Source organism: Apium graveolens, chromosome 5, assembly GCF_009905375.1.
Source record: "Apium graveolens cultivar Ventura chromosome 5, ASM990537v1, whole genome shotgun sequence".
In the NCBI taxonomy this organism is placed as follows: domain Eukaryota; kingdom Viridiplantae; phylum Streptophyta; class Magnoliopsida; order Apiales; family Apiaceae; genus Apium; species Apium graveolens.
In genome coordinates this window covers 216,153,382-216,170,990 of record NC_133651.1, presented here as the reverse complement: position 1 = coordinate 216,170,990, position 17,609 = coordinate 216,153,382, and the positions used below count along the sequence as shown (strand labels likewise).

General features: G+C 40.4%; 1 protein-coding gene and 1 pseudogene across 1 annotated transcript; one reads left to right on the top strand and one right to left on the bottom strand.

The window, feature by feature from the left end:
- Nucleotides 1-458: 458 nt before the first annotated feature.
- On the bottom strand, nucleotides 459-5,333 carry LOC141660696 (HMG1/2-like protein; annotated as a pseudogene).
- Nucleotides 5,334-15,310: 9,977 nt separating this feature from the next.
- Nucleotides 15,311-15,907, top strand: LOC141660695 (uncharacterized). The gene has a single exon (XM_074467684.1). It carries the CDS (start codon nucleotides 15,311-15,313, stop codon nucleotides 15,905-15,907), a length of 597 nt encoding a protein of 198 aa, XP_074323785.1.
- Nucleotides 15,908-17,609: the final 1,702 nt, after the last annotated feature.

The window sequence follows — 17,609 nt, the reverse complement described above, 5'->3', positions numbered from 1 at the left end:
AATGAATTTAGAATCCCATGTTTGTCATATATATTAACTCAACCATTCTTATTCTCTTAGTTATAATTGTTAGCTTAAGTTTAGTTTATAACAATCTCAATTTGTTAATCGTCTTAGCATTGAATAATAACCATACCATTGTTGCATGGAAACATTGACTGAAATTACAAACTTGATTCTATGTGGGAACGAACTAGAAGATATTCTATATTACACTACGCCATAAGTGCACATAGGAAACCCCTACTATACAGTTGCATAAGTCCTAAATGGTGTTGCATAAGGTAATAGGCAACACCAGACAGGGGTTTCCAATATGGACGTGGCCGTAATGCCCTAAGGCAACGAATCATGCAACACAAGAAAGTGTTGCATTATACGTCTTTTGCCACAGTAAAAGCGTACAATGACAACAACAGTTAGTATTGCATAAAATGAAGCCACATCACCATTGTGTCCTACGTGGCAAGTGACACGCCATTTTGCCACGTCAGCAGTGGCCCCAACTTTGACACGTCAGTAAGGGGTCCCACATTTGCCACATCAGTAATGGGACCCACTTTTGCAACGTCAGGAGTGGGCCCTACAGTATGTAATGCAACACTGATTTTAGTCATTTGCAACACCATTTTTATTCATATGTAACATCATGTTTAGACTTATGCAACACCATATAGAGTCAAATGCAGCACTTCAAAAATTTAAAAAAAAATTGACATAGTTATTCTGCTTTTACATTATTCCTGCCAAACAAGGCATCCAACAATCAATACAACAAGCATCCAATGAAATTTAAAACTTACTAAACTATCAAAGTACCAAATTCTAACTTCAAAAGAATAAATGAATAATTTTTTTTCTTTTCTTTTCTAAATAATGTCACCGACTGATTTCAACTCTAGCCTTTCAACTCATTTTGACGTTGTAAAGCAGATAGTTTTTGTTTCCAGCCAGGTAGAACAGCTAGTCGAGGTGATCCAGGGACAAAAAATGCATGTGTTTGAGATGGCTTTAAACAGCATTGGGAAAGGCATCCATGTAGATTTAGGCTTCTTTGTTGAGTTCGAACCAATATCTTTAGCAATTCCTTGAGATTTTGGATCAGAAACCTGAAAGCAGCCATTTTAGTACACAATAATCAGATAGTCGAGTGAATATTGTCAAACAAAACAAAATTTATAAGAAAAACCATGCTCCAGCTTAGGGCATTATAGGCAAAACCTATACTGAGATAACACTACACCTTATTCTGGTACAAACTAAATAAATAGTATGCATGGACATACATTTAATTGTAGGATCTAGACAAGCAACCAAAAAAATAAAATACTGACATATTAGTCTTCTATCCATGTTACACAACCAATAATCGCGATGTTCCCAATCATGCCAATGCAACCAATATAAATGCAGAAATGCCTGTTCTAGTTACAGTAATGTAAAATCTCAATCACCTTGCATGGTGTAATATTAGCTTTCCTGTTTCAAATTATAATGAGCAAGCAGCTACCGAAAGTACTTGAATAAAATATCAACAGAGTTTAATATATAGATAAAGTGGTTTACCTGCTTCTTATTGTAAGCAGTTATAAGCTTTTAATACTCTCCCTTCCTTATTGCGGCTTTCGCTTCGTATGTTGCTTTAACCTGCAAGAAACAGAGTCATATAAGATCTGACAAAATCAAACTTAAACTTCTTCCACCAGTCGGCTTGCTACCAGAAGAATGTAACAAAATTTATTCTTACACCATTCCATCCTGATTAGAAAGTCACTTTCCCAACCTCAATGCCCAAATAATGAATCTGATTTTATTGTTTGATGGTTGATACATAAGTTTCTCTTACATTAGTTTATCGTAATTTACTCTTTTTATAAAGTTACAGAACACAATTTCTAATTATTTAATTATTATCTACTCTCAGCTTCCCTAACTAAGTACACCTCCCAATGCACCCTTTCAAAGATTAACAATAAATTCTATGTTCGTTCATCAACATAGCTCTAGGAACCTCCTAACTATATGCCATACTAAAATCCATCCAATATAAACTTGAAGAGAGGTTTCGTAAGTTTTTTTCATCAAAGTATACATATTTGTATTGTCTAATCATTCTACTCAGCCAAGCAGATATGCACTTAAATTCATAAAATAAAAATTAATCTTTATTACTTACAGGCGCACTTAGTGACTTCCACTTCTCTCCACCGGCTTTCCCAACCTTCAATTGAAGAAGATGGCTATCATTATAGCTTTATGCACCTATTAAATATTATAATATCCGATATTACAACTAGATTATAACGCAGAAAGTATATCCTTGAACAGATTTCTAAGATCAACTTACATCTGACACATTAGGATTTTCCTTTTTGAATGTCTTTCTGAACTCCTCACTGTGAAAACCGCATGAAAAAAAACTAAACAAACATACTTCACATGTGAAATCAATCACTATTTCCATACGCATACACGAAAACAAAGAAAGCACTTGGAGGCCTCTTTGGTTTGTTAGGGTCATTTGCTAATTTACCCTTCTTAGCCTTGCTTCCGCTCTTATCTGCTTTCCCGACAGCCTTTCTCTTCCCAACATTTCTGTAAAAACAACACATAATTTATCCATCAAAGATATGTCCCATTAACACAATACCTAGTAACCCATACCAACACAATAAATTTACAAATTAATATCGATCAGCAACAGAAAAGAACCAGAACGCGACTTTTCAGCAAATAATTCTAACTTATAACTAACAGAGAATTCCTTAATGGAGCAAAAACCCAACCTAATAACCACTGTAAAACTTAAAATGCACTAAGAGAATACGAGAAAAAAAATATTAGGATCAAAATAAAGTGAGTACCCGTCATCAACAGACTTCAAGGTTTCCCTTTTAGCTGCTCCCTTTACCCTTAGCAGTCTTCACAGAACTTAATGTTTATTTATCTTTTACCTAATCAAAATACAATAATTCAAACAATAACAAGCTTCAAATAAAAGTTAATATAATTGAAGAAGTTAACAGTATGCATATGCAAAAATTATGCTAGAACAATCACAAGCAACTAAATATGACCCATTAACTAATACTAGTATAAAGACAAGATCAACAAAAGTCAACGCACTGTTGGATTCCATAAGTAAAATCAACCCTTTGAAATAATTTCTCGAAATGACCCAAAAAAAAATCCTAGAAAAAAAAATTGTCAACCTACCTATCAGAATAATACTAAACAACAGAGATTAACAACACTAAATTCACATATGAACTTAGAAGTAGTATTCATACACCATAAATTTGAAGTTGGAACTGCCAGGGACTTGGCAACCCCTGGACAGTTAAGGTCCTCCGAGACTTGTGTTGGAGGGATCAGCCAGAAATTGTTTTCCTTATGAAAATAATGATTGATGCTAATAGGCTGGAGTTAGTGAAATATAAATGTGGTTTTACGCAAGGTCTCTATCTTGGTATTGTTGGTTTATCAAGTGGGATGGCTTTTTCTCAATTCTTATTCAACACATCATATTTCCCTGCAGCTTTATAAGCTTCAGCTTCTTCAAACACATCAAAATAAAGGATGCAAAATGTGCATCTAATATGAGAACACAACAAACACCAAATGCAGTCATCAAGAAAGCTATCTAATATGATTGCTTAGAAGGTGTTGTGTTTCATTAGGGAGCAACAGCAGCAGAAGCATCAGGTGCAACATTAGTCTCAACAGTAGAACTTAAACTCTGCAACTCTGTTTGTATAATGGCAACACTATTACAAGACTCGAGAGATTGCAGGACTGCTTAGAGATAAATATATATACAAAAATATAAAATACACAAAAAACCGAAATTACACAAAAACCCACATAATAGCACACGTAATTTTTGGGATCGAATAAACCCAAATTTGCAAACCCTAAATTAAGAAATTAAAAGACTCAAATAAGTATAAACTGAAGTTTAGAAATGAGAAGTATTATAGTATAAATTTAAGATTTAGGGCTCAAATTTGAGAGTACAACCTAAATAGAAGACCCAATATTTGGAATCATTACCATACCTACTGAATCATTTGTCAAAGCATCCCATGAACATGTCAAACAACTTGCACACAAAATACAACCTGAATCTCATCAAAACAGATAATTATCATATAAGTATAGCTTGTAAACTCATAAATCCAAAAAAACTCTCATGGACATTTTATCAAACATGGTTTTCATAAAAACACAGTAAAAATTAAAAAAAACATGGAAAGGGAGAGCGCCAACAATTGTAACTTTGGTAGCAGTGGCGAGCTCCTTGTCATTAGATATAGACCTTGATGAAGAAGGGTTTAATTAAGGTTCTTTAAATGAACAAAAAGGATGTGAGTTTTGTGTAAATAGTTCTTCAAAGTATACAGTCTATCTTAAATTAAAGATATATTGATAATTTGATATTAAGAGAGATGATGAAGACTATTGAGGGAGAAGAAGAATCAACAGCGAATTGAAACTATTGAGAGAGAAGAATATAGTTGAAAAGAGGAGAAGAGAGCGGCTAAGTTGAGAAGAGGAGAAGAGAGCGGCTAAATGAAAAGTTGAAACTAGGGCAAAAAAAGTATTAGCGGGATTTTACCCGCCTAAGCATCTTGCTTAGATGAATGTGATTTTTCTTATTTATTTGAAATAAAATAGTAAATACCGAAACTTTTATTGTATATAAAAATAAAATGAAATAATGAAAAATAAAAGTAAACATTAAAATATTGAGGTAATATATGTATTTAAATGATGAAATATAATTATTTATTGACTAATTAAAACCCCGTTCTTTGATAAGTTGTCCATATAAAATATTTAAAAAAATTACACATCTCTAAAATTAGTAAGTAACATCATCCGTACGGTTGGAACGCCGAACAAGAGTTTTTAAAAAAAGGATTACCACTCGGGACAAGACTGGTTAATGGGAACCTCTGTTGACCGTGATTTGACTATTATAAAAGCACACAATATAAAATCTGAATTTTTTTTAAAAAAATACACATCTCTAAAATTAGTAGGTAATATCATCCATACGGTTGGATCATCGAACAAGAATTTAAAAAAAAATAGAATCATCACTCGGGACAAGACTTGGTAAGAGGAACCAGTGTTGAACGTAATTTGAATATTATAAAAACACACGATATAAAAATTTAAAATTTTTTAAAAAATTTATACATATCTAAAATTAGTAGGTAACATTAATTAATCTGTTAAAAGATACACGTTTTGTTAAAAAAAATATTCGTAATTTTGTTATTAAACTTAATTTGATTTTATTTTACCCCTTTTGATAATTACCCCATTTTTAAATTATATATAAAATGTTAAATATTATAACGTTTCCTAGAAATGTTTTTTTATTGAAACGGAAACTAATCAATCAGTTTCATAATCTGTACGGTTGGATCATCAAAAAAGAATTTAAAAAAAATAGAATCACCACCCGCGACAAGACATAGCAACATGAACTCGTGTTGACCGTAATTTGACTATTATAAAAACTCACGCTATAAAATCTAATTTTTTTTAAAAAAATTTACACATTTTTAAAATTAGTAGGTATAATCATCCGTACGGTTGGATCGTTGAACAAGAATTTAAGAAAATAGAATAATCACTCGGGACAATACTAGGTAACAGGAACCCGTGTTGACCTTAATTTGACTATTAAAAAAGCACGTGATATAAAATCTAAATTTAAAAAAAAAATTAAACATCTCTAAAATTAGAAGGTAATATCATCCGTACGGTTGGATCATTGAACAAGAATTTTAAAAAAATAGAATCACCGTTCGGGACAAGTCTTGGTTAAAGGAACCCGGCCGTAATTTGACTATTATAAAAACACACGATATAAAATCTAAATTTTTTAAAAAATATTTAGACATCTCTAAAATTAGCAGGTATCATCATCCGTACGGTTGGATCGTTGAACAAAAATTTTAAAAAAATAGAATCACCACCCGGAACAATGCTACGTAATGTGAACCCGTGTGCACCAGGGTTTGACTATTAAAAAAGCACGTGATAAAAAATTTAATTTTTTTTTAAAAAAATTACACAACTCTAAAACTAGTAGAAAACAACATCCGTACGGTTGGATCAATTAAAAATTATTTAAAAAAAATTAGAACATACATATAACAAATAAATTTTAAGAATAGTACAATAACTAAGGCAACACTAAATAACCTACTGCAACACCAGAAAGTAAATGCAACGCCTGAAGTGCCACGTCAGCAAGTGGGCCCCACTATGTGCCAAGTCAGCATGACACGTCAGCATGCCGCATCAGCACCCGTGGGTCCCAACATGCTACCTCAGATTTATTTTTCATGTCAGCATTTATTAAATAAAAAAATATCTAATGCAACGCTAACCTCTACTGTTGCATGCTACGCAACACTAACAGTTATTAGCAACGGTAGTTTCAATGTACTGCAACGTTTTCACCACTGTGTTGCAATAAACTGAAAATTTTGTAGATAATGCAACGCTTTTCGTGCAACATTGGATAAAAACCGCTGCCTATGTGCTTATGGCGTAGTGTTATTTGCGGACGCGTATACTTGCGTAAATTTTAGCGCGTATTTAGCGACTAACACACGTCGCTAAAAGCAGGAGTTTCATCAGCATCGAGTTATTAAACCCACCGAGCGGGGAGTGTTAACGAGTCACGAACCGGTAGTGCGTAAGAGTCACGTACCCGGGTAAAGCTTCCGAAACCTCGCGATTCGAACATTGGAGCCGAGTCTATCTTGCCAAATTGGCAACTTGAATGTCAGGGTCTGTCCTATATAATTGCTCATGGAACTTGCTTTCCAGATCGTACCAACTTTTACTATAGTTTGGAAGGATGTTCATATACCAGGAGAAGGCCCATTTAGTAAGAGAGTTGGCAAAGAGCCTCAACTTAAGGTAGTCCTTGGACCTAGCTTCCCCGCACTGGACCAAGAATTCACTTATTTACTTGCCAAGTTGGCTTCACAGTTTCTTTACTTTTCAATTGAGCAAATGTGATAGTCATCCATATACTTTGACTTCATTTTTTTTTATTTAAACAAAGGCGCACCCCTTGTATATCGATTTTTATGTAGGATGGCCAGCGATTTTGTCGCCCCACGTAAGCCTAACTATGATTTTTTTATTATCAGTGCCTTATACCAGGCGTGCATTATACCAGGCACCTTAGTACTGTAACTTTGACGTGCTGTTTTTACTTTTTCTTTTTTTTGCTGAACAGTTTCTATACTTGGTGTTACCTGTATCTCTCTTTTTTTTACACAAAGGCGCGTCATAGAACCTTTTTACTTTATGCACTAAACTAATCTCCATATCTAACGCTGATGTGATACGGGCTCCACCCTAGCTTTTTACACAAGACTTGCAATTAGGGTCGTTCACTGTTCGCGAACAAATTCGAGTTCGGCTGGGTAAGGGCTCGGTTCGACTTGGTTCGATAAGAACTCGAGCTGGAACTCGAACACAAAAATTTGTTCGTTAATAAAACGAGCTCGAGCCGAATTTTTACATGTTCAGCTCAGGCTCGGCTCGAGTTCCGCTCGTTAAAACTCGAAAAAACTGAAATATTTTCAGAATATTTTTATTAATTATATATGAAGAAGATCCACGACTCATACCCGTGATAAAGACAATAAAGAACAAAGATGATTTATACATACAGAAGTGATAAGAATTAGAAAGGCTTTTACACAGGGAGTCATGACTACTAAGTGCTAATGCTAAAACAAAGTATCATATACATACAAAATTCACAAAACACATCACAAAATACCTACCAAGATTGAACCAGCAAGAATCCAAAACCAGGTCTCCAAAATCAAGTGTTTCACAAATCACATACAAAACCCACTAAGAAATTTTTCATGAAAAAAACATTACAAAGATTCAATTTGAAAGGAAGTAGACATACAATAGGCGATTAGTTAAGATAATACTTTACTAAATATAATGGAATTTAGGGATTTAAGAATTTGGGGGATACGAGAGGTGGATCTTATCGAGGGAGAGAATAGGATTAAGATTTATACGAATAAAATTTTTGATAATTGGGTTGGGTTTAAATCAGGTGGGTTGGGCCAATAAAAGTTATATTTTTTAATCTGTTAACGAGCTGCTCGATTATAACTCGAGCTCGGTTCGGCTCGTTTTTGTTCGTGAGCAAGCTCGTGTTCGGCTCGTTAGTTATCGAGCTCGAGCTCGAACATGATTTCTTGTTCGATAAGAAAGTTCGGCTCGGCTCAGTTCGTCAAAAAAAAAAACTCGGCTCGATTCGATCAAAATTCAGCTCGATTCGGTTCGTGAACAACCTTATTTCCATATATCACAGCCATAACTATTTAAGGCTATAATTGATTCTTGTGTTAAATAGTTAAATATGGTTGTTCTTGCATCAAATATGTTCATGTCATACTTTTCATGTGGGACCCTTTCAACTCTCCATAACTCCTTTATTTTTTCAACTTAGCCACGTACTAACTAGTAACTAGGTACGTATATTACACATGCATACCACATATTTTTAAATGCTTTATAGTAGCATCTGTCATGCTTAGCCATCATCCATAATTCAATATACATGCACAATACCACGTACATAATAGTACAAACTCACCAATTCTTTCACTAGTATGCTTTCTCGCATGTCTTGTTGTTACAACTTCATTTCCAAATAAATACTCCATCCTTTTTTTTATTCAGTGAGAACATCGTCCCCTTTCTCTACTCTGTGATCTGGCTAGCACAACTTCCTTTATGCAAGGGCGCGCCTTGCTTCTTTCACAGCAACATATCACATTCTAATTTTCTATTGTTATATCTTCACGCGGACCTGCGGGTCTAATTCCATATTTTCATCTTCCTTTGTTTTTCGATGATGACCCTACTGTGTTTATGCAAGTAACACTTCTTTTCCTTCCTTCTTTGTTGAGAGTCGTTGTTATCCTCTAAATTGTAAACAACGGCGTATTCTAGCAGGTTCAACACCATCCTTAGACTTTTTTTATTTTTATTCACAAGGATTGGTTCCCTTATGGTTGGAGTGTCTTGTTATGTCCAAAAATTGGTATAAACAATATTCAGATTAAGATTAATAAAATAAGCAGAATCGAAGGAGAATCGCCTGAAATCTAGGAAAAAGATAAGATTGACTTTCCATGAATAAAAGGCGCGCCCAAAAATCGCGCCCCATTGACTGAGTGGTTGATTAACAGTTGTGGTTATCATGTATTAAAGGTGCGCCCTCAAACATAGTAGAGGAGGCGCGCCCAATTATCGAAAAGGAGGAGAGGAATTTCATAATTGAAACCTGTTCTGTGGTGAGCCTTAGGGCGCGCCCTGGGGAAGGAAGGCTCCTTGGACGGATTACTTGGACATGATTACTTTGACAGACCTACACTTTGGCTTGGACAGAATTAGAGTGAGCCCTAACGATGAATAATTTAGGGCGAGCCCTATGATGTAGAATGACATAGGAAGAGATTAAAGGCTGATGACATAGGGCAGCGCCAACATATAGGAATGTGAGGGTGCGCCCTTAACTTCTACTTGACATATAAATACAACTTTGACATGTTACTTGGATGAACTCTCTGGAAGGTTTAAGGAAGATGGAGAATGTTATTACTAACCTATTTGATACAGGTACTCTATTGAAGAACTCCTTCATGTAGCATATCTACATGAAAGGCGGTGTCCGTGGTCAGAGACCTCCAGGGGTATGCCTGGACTGAAGGCCTCCTCCTGTAGTCAATGAGTGTCCTCATTGGGGATGTGGGGTGAAATCTGGTGTGTGCTTTGGGAGCTCTGTCTCTGTAGTCAACGGGTGTCCTCGTTGGGAAACTTCAGAGTATCCTGCACTTTGCACTCAAAAGCTTGGGATCACTTGTCCTGTAATCTGGTAGGGGCTCCTTATCGGGGGACAAGGATGCGTCCAATATTTGGGGTGAATCACGGCTATACCTGCGTCCACGGACTAGAGAAACAGCTGGTAGCGGAGGGTTATCCTTGGCCAGGGAGATGCCTCATCCGTGAAGTCTCGAAGCTGCGGACGAGCCTTGGGTCTTTGTGGTTGGGCCTCATCGGCGGACATTCCTAAAGCTAGTAGAAGACGGTTTCCAGTGGGTTTCCCATTGAGCCTCGGGATAAGAAATCTAAGCCCATTAGGTTTCTTGTTCTCCAAGAACTACGTGGGCTTGATCCCCTATAAATAGGGGTACGTAGGCACATTGTGAGGGGTCAGAAGCGAGAGCGCAAAGGAGCCACCACTAACCCTAAGTAATCTCAGCCCCCAATAATCACCACCACCAAACACTGTTCATCTTTTCCGACGAATACTGTTCATCGGATACACCAGTTACTGTTCACGTTTCCGACGAAGAACTGCCATCACAGATCTTGTTTCCGGCTGCTAACCTCAAGTTTTGTTGCTCCCAAATTCCTCCGTCAACAAATTGGCGCTAGAAGGAGGGGCTAATCAAGTTCTACATCTGGGAGGAAGGATGTCTCAATATCATGATGGAAGTTTTTACGATGGAAGTTCTGAAGAAGATTCTGATCATGGCTATGAATATGAACCCTACGTTCCGCCAATGACTGATCGTCCCACTCCGGACGTTGGAGGACAGCCACCTATGCTCATCAGCAACGCCGACTTGTTGGAACAACTATATCGTATGGGCGATGCTTTGAATGGTTTCGATTCAAGGTTGAGCACCGTGGAACGGCGCAAGGCCAGAAGGGGTCTTCGCCACAACCGAGCGACTCATGCCCCTGGAAAAGCACCCATTACCGATAGGGATGTCTCAGCCGGCCATGGCCGCACTGAGGGAGGGCGTGTGCCGATAACCCCGCGACGCCTGTACTATTCTAATGACACGTCCCCAATCATCGAGCTAGTGGAAGAAGATGCGAATGGACGGGAAATTCTGCGGACAGACGCCCGGGGAGCCACCCATCCGCACCAGTCTGGACGTAGTCTCGAGAAACGCCGACAGGCGGAGTCGATGCCGGAGAATCAGCAACGGGGCTTCGCAGCTTTGAAAGATCGCTCGGGGATTCGCTTGGGCGATGATGATTTGAGAATGATGTTACTTGAATGGCAGAAAGAAGCTGATCGTGGAGATGTGATGCCCCATGATACAACGCGTGTGCCCCTGAATTCTCAGGAAAATCGGGTGCGGCACCGCGATCCAACGCGTGTGCCCCTGAATTCCCAGGAAAATCAGGAGCGGCACCGCGATCCAACGCGTGTGCCCCTGAATCGGGAGCAGCACCACGATCATGAGAGAGCTCTTCCCCGCAGATCGCTGGATCGATATGGGCGTGGGTATGGAAACGATCGTTGGAGAATGCCTCAATGGAGAGGAAGAGGTGGAGGCCGAGGTAGATATTTAGAGGGATATCGTCGTGGCAATTACCGCGGTCACCTTGATTCCCGCTGGAATAACCAAGCAGATGGCTATGATTATGCGGAACATGATGATCACAGAAATATAGAAAACTATGATCGCGGTACGGCTCGAGGCCGCGGCCAAGGTGGAGAAGAGAATCAAGGGAGAAATCAAGAACGAAATCCTGAAATAATTGTAATACCCGAAGACGCCCAGAATACGAACCAGCAGCAAGCCCCTCCCGGGGGGAATCAAGTGGAGATACCTCCATTGTAACCCCAAGGTCCGCAGCCTCAAATGCAGACCATTCCAGGCGTGGGAACTTTCAATGTGGGAGATCTAAAAAGGCTACTTAACCACCTTGAAGGTAGGGTGACGGCTACAGCTGAAATCCCTTCCCCATTCTCGGTGGCAGTAAGAGAGGCACAATTGTCGGCCGGGTATCGCAACACTACTAGCGATCTCCGTTTCCACGGAAACTCAGATCCGGTAGAATTCCTGGGTCATTTTAATATAGAGATGGACGTATACCAAGTCCCGGACCTGGCTCGATGCCGCCTTTTGGCGGAAACCTTTAGAGAAAGCGCCCAGTAGTGGTTTCAAAAGCTCGGGCCAGGAGTGATCACCTCATGGGATCAAATGAAAACTCTGTTCTTAACCAAGTTCCAAGCCGCAGTGAGATATGCGCCCTCTGTCACAACTCTTGCCAATGTTAGGCAAAGAGAAAATGAAAGCTTGAAATCGTACTTCAAGAGGTTCAACGCTGAGTCTACTAGCACGGGGGGGCATCAGACGAAGCCCTGAAAAGCTTCTTGATAGCAGGATTAAGGGTTGGCTCGGACTTTTGGAAGCACTTGCAAGGGAAAGACCCGGCTACTCTAGCAGACGTCTTCGCTTTGGCAGAATCTTTTAAAGCTATAGAACAATCTCTGGCAAAGATGCAACCGACTTCACAGTCAAGTCAGAGAAGCAAAGGAAGGAAGAGGGATAGGTCTCCAAGCCCAAGGTACCGAAGAAGTAGTCGAAGCCCAGACCGGGTGAATACAGCAAGCACAAGGAGGGGGTGGAGTCCCCCCTCAAACTACGATTACAGGACAAGCCGGTACACATCTTTGGTCGCATCTATCGAGCATATCTACGAAGTAAACAAGAATAAAGGGCTATTTAGAAAACCTGAAGCTTTATCGTCATGGAAAAGCAAAGACAAGAAAAAATATTGCGAATGCCACGAATCATCTGGACATAACACGCATGAGTGCCGACATTTAAAGGATGAAATCGAAGCGCTTATCAAGGAGGGATACCTCGGAGAATGGGTAGTCAAGGAAGTAAGGAAGCACAAGGATGACAGAACAAGGGAAAAGGAAAGACGAGCCCCGCGCGGGGCAAACAATGATACCCTGGAGGAAAATAAATTTGTCAGGGATGGCAGTATCCGAACAATCTACGGGGGAGATCCCGGAATGGAATGCAGCAACCGAGCCCTGGCAAAATACGCTAGGGAAGCCCGGTTCAGGCCTCTCACAGACATTTATAGGGTGGAAACTCGGCCACCCAAGGTGTTTAAGGGAGAGTCCATGGATATCACCTTCAGAGAAGCAGATGCCCGATGGGTACATCATCCCCACAATGATGCGCTGGTTATTTCCATCCAAATCGGAACCAAGAATGTCCATAGAGCCTTCGTGGATAATGGAAGCTCGGAAAACATCCTCTATTACAGCACCTTCAAAAAGATGGGACTACCTGATCAGGATATGTCGGGGGAAGACTCGTGGGTCTATGGCTTTTCAGGCGCAGGAGTTAGAGTCATAGGATCGATTCGGCTGCCATGTACTCTGGGGGAAAGCCCATTATCGGTAACAAAGATGCTTGAATTTAAGGTCCTGAATCAGGAATCGTCCCACAACGTGTTATTGGGACGACCTTTTCTATGGGAGATGAGAGTCATCACTTCAATCCATCACCTAACTATCAAATTTCCAACGCCGAATGGGGTGGGAAGTATAAAGGGTTCCCAGTATGACTCTCGGGAGTGCTACAGGCAAGCTATGAAAGGCTTTAGAAAATACTCCCATGCCGAAGATACTCCGGATGTAGATCGGGAGAAAAGCATTGAGCAACCAACCAAGGAAATCCGAGTCCACTATTATGTTGAGCAAGAAGATGAACATCCCTCCGAGTTGCCCCCGACAATGTTGTACTTGGAAGACGCAATCAGAATTGAGATGTTGGAAGAAGAGGAGGCGATGGATACCATAGTCCATACATATTTCCATGGGGAACGTTTAGAAGGGAGATTCGATGTCCTGCAAAGCCTCGAACATGGTGATGCCCTCCCCCTTACAGGAGCACCCTTACCCGCAAAACATACTAAAGAAGTTGATGCCTCTATCACGCAAGGCGCACCTCCTAAAGGGGATGCACCCTCTCTACAAGGCAATGAGATCTATGATTCGCCTGACTTGGATCCCCGGATACCAATGCCGACGGAAAAGATGGGGCCAACAGAAGATACAATTGAAATCCCTGTTGATGAAAAAGACCCGAGTAAGGTTTTGAGAATAGGGTCCCAGTTGGCACCAAAGTTAAAGGAAGGTCTTTCAATATTTCTGTTGGCAAACCTTGATGTATTTTCATGGAGCCATTCTGATATGGTGGGAATTGATCCAGAAATAATGTGCCACCGATTGAATATCGACCCCAAGCATAAGGGGGTTCGACAAAAAAGAAGGGCCGTAAGCGGAGAGAGAGCTATAGCCCTGGCAGAGGAAGTAGAGATGCTCCTAGACGTCGGACTAATTCGGGAATCTTTCTACCCAGAATGGCTAGCAAACCCGGTGTTGGTAAAAAAGCCCAACGGCAAATGGAGAATGTGCGTGGACTTCACCGACCTGAATAAAGCATGCCCGAAAGATAGTTTTCCCCTACCAAGAATTGATCAGTTGGTCGACGCCACGGCATGACATGCTCTGCTCAGCTTCATGGATGCATACTCCGGGTATAACCAGATCCTTATGTATGAGCCTGACGGGGAGCACACCTCTTTCATCACTGATAGAGGGCTCTATTGCTATATCGGAATGCCATTTGGTCTGATCAATGCTGGTGCCACTTATCACAGGTTGGTAAACAAAATGTTCAAGAAGCAGATTGGGAAGACTATGGAAGTGTATGTGAATGACATGCTCGTGAAATCGAAAAGGGCGGAAGATCACATCGCCGACTTAGCTGAAATGATCCATATTCTGAGAAAATATAGGATGAAACTAAACCCGCGGAAGTGCGTGTTCGGCGTGGAGTCGGGTAAATTCTTGGGGTTCATGGTCAACCACCGGGGGATTAAGGCTAACCCGGCGAAAATAAAAGCTCTGCTAGACATGAAATCTCCCACCAGCGTCAAACAGGTACAAAGTCTGACAGGAAGGATCGCGACCCTAAATCGATTTATGTCAAAGTCGTCGGATAGGTGCAAAGAATTCTTCAAAGCAATCAAAGGGAGAGGGAAGGATTTTCTGTGGACTCCGGACTGTGAAGAAGCTTTTCTGAAAATCAAAGAATAATTGGGAAATCCTCCGATGTTGGCCAAGCCAGAAGACGGAGAAATAATGATTCTGTACTTAGCGGTGTCTGAATATTCCGTCAGTGCCGTATTGGTAAAGGAAGAAGCAAGCCACCAGTGGCCTGTATACTATGTAAGCAAAAGGTTGTTGGACGCGGAAACCAGGTATACCAACATGGAAAAACTAGTGTACACTCTTATTCTTGCGGCACGAAAGCTAAGACCGTACTTTCAGGCTCACTGAATAGAAATTCGCACCGCTTATCCGCTCCGGCATATTCTACATAAACCCGAATCGTCAGGGAGAATGTTAAAATGGGCCGTGGAGCTAGGGCAATTCGATTTGGAATATTGCCCTCGCACGGCAATCAAAGGACAAGCGCTGGCCGATTTCGTACTTGAGTTCGATGAAGAAGTTGATGATAAGGCTATAGTGCTGGCAGAACCAACCTCGCAAGAAAGTAATCAGGATGAAAAGAAGCAGGAACTCCCCCACCCTTGGTGGACATTACATGTGGACGGGGCCGTAAACAACAATGGGTCAGGTGCCGGGATTGTCTTGATCACTCCGGAGGGGCACCGCTTGATGAGTGCTATCCATTTCAAGTTTTATGCTACCAACAATGATGCTGAATATGAAGCATTGATCAACGGTCTGAAATTAGCTCTGGAGGTAGGGGCCGTGAATTTGATAGTTCGGAGTGATTCCAAATTAGTTGTGAACCAGGTCAACGGAGGATTCCAAGCCCGGGGACCGCGGACGGAGCTATATATGAGATATGCAAAATGCCTACTGGAAAAATTTTCAAATGCCAGACTAGAAAGTGTTCCGCGAGAAGAAAATAGTAATGTGAATGCTTTGGCCAAGATGGGTTCACAGATGGACAGCGTTCAACTTGGATAAATCCCTTTGGGAATCCAGGAAATTCCAAGTATTCTGGAGGTGGAGGTGTTTCAAATGCATGAAATCCCACAAGAAAGCTGGATAACCCCCATCCATAACTATATTCAGACAGGGGCTGTACCAGAGGATAAACTACAGGCTCGACGCCTTCGGTACCAGGCCGCAAAGTATGTCGAATATGATGGGGTACTATACAAGAGAAGATTTAACCAGCCACTGTTACGATGTGTGGATATGGAAGAAGGAAATTATATTCTCAGAGAGGTGCACGAAGGGATTTGTGGCAATCACTCGGGGGGTGGTTCCTTGGCATTAAAAGTGCTCAGACAAGGATACTACTGGCCGACTATGAGGGAAGATGCTTTCAATTTTGTTTGGGCTTGTGATCGTTGCCAGCGGTTCACCAACTATTCTAACGCCCCCGACATCCACCATTACCTCATTGACAAGTCCCTGGGCTTTTGCCATGTGGGGAATTGATCTTATTGGAGAGTTACCCAAAGCAAAGGGGGGTGTGAAATACGCCGTAGTGGCTGTGGACTACTTCACCAAATGGGCAGAGGCTATGCCACTAGCCACGATCAAGGCAAAGAAGATAAGGGAATTTGTGTTCAATTCCATAGTATGCAGGTTCGGTATCCCCTACAAACTCATCTCAGACAATGGAAAGCAATTTGATAGTAAAGAGTTAAGAAGCTTTGTGAGGACTTAAAGATTAAAAAAGACTTCGCCGCGGTTTATCATCCGCAGAGTAACGGTCAGACAGAAGCCATAAACAAAATCATAAAACATACCTTCCAGGCAAAGTTAGAAGAGAAAAAAGGGGATTGGCCAGAAGAGATGTCCATGGTCCTTTGGTCTTACAACACGACACCTAGGTCAACCACAGGGGAAACCCCTTTTCTGCTGACCTATGGGTATGAGGCCATGGTTCCCGTGGAGGTAGGAGCAGGATCTCTATGGAGATATGCGTTCGTCGAGGAAGATGCAGAAGTTAACCAGAGGCTCCACTTGGATCTGTTAGATAAAGCCCGGGAGAACGCTCAATTGAAGCTCGCTGCATATCAGTAGAGGGTCGCAAGGTATTTCAATAAAAGGGTAAAATCCGTACCGTTCAAGGTTGGCGATCTCGTGTTGTGAAAGGTTATGCCTAACACTAAGATAGCTCAGCACGGGGTGCTTGGAGCTAATTGGGAAGGACCATACAAAGTTAAATCTATACTCTGGAAAGGGACCTATCGCTTAAAAGATCTGGATGGTAAACTTATCCCTCGAGCATGGAATGCAGAACATTTGCGGAAGTATTATCAGTAGGGTGTGGCTGTGTCCCCCTTATTTTCTTATTTTGATTCTTATGTAATAGGCTAGTAGCAAATAAATTCCTCCTAGCATAGGGGGGTAGTACATGTGACTGCGAACCTTGGAACTAGCAGAAGGAAGAAAAATTTTCAAATAATTTCCCCATAGAGCATAGTAGCCATGGGACTAGTGTAATTTACACACTAGAGCGCATTATCAATAAAAGAGAAAAGTTACTTCAAACTGCTTTATTTATTTGACATAAAAATTTCTCATAAAAAAAAACATCAGAGGCGCGCCCTGCCTAGTAATTTCTGCTTCAAGATAAACATAATATTCAAGGGTGAAAGGAACAAATATACATGAACAAGCAAAATTAGCTAAAGCAAAAGCTAATCAAGTT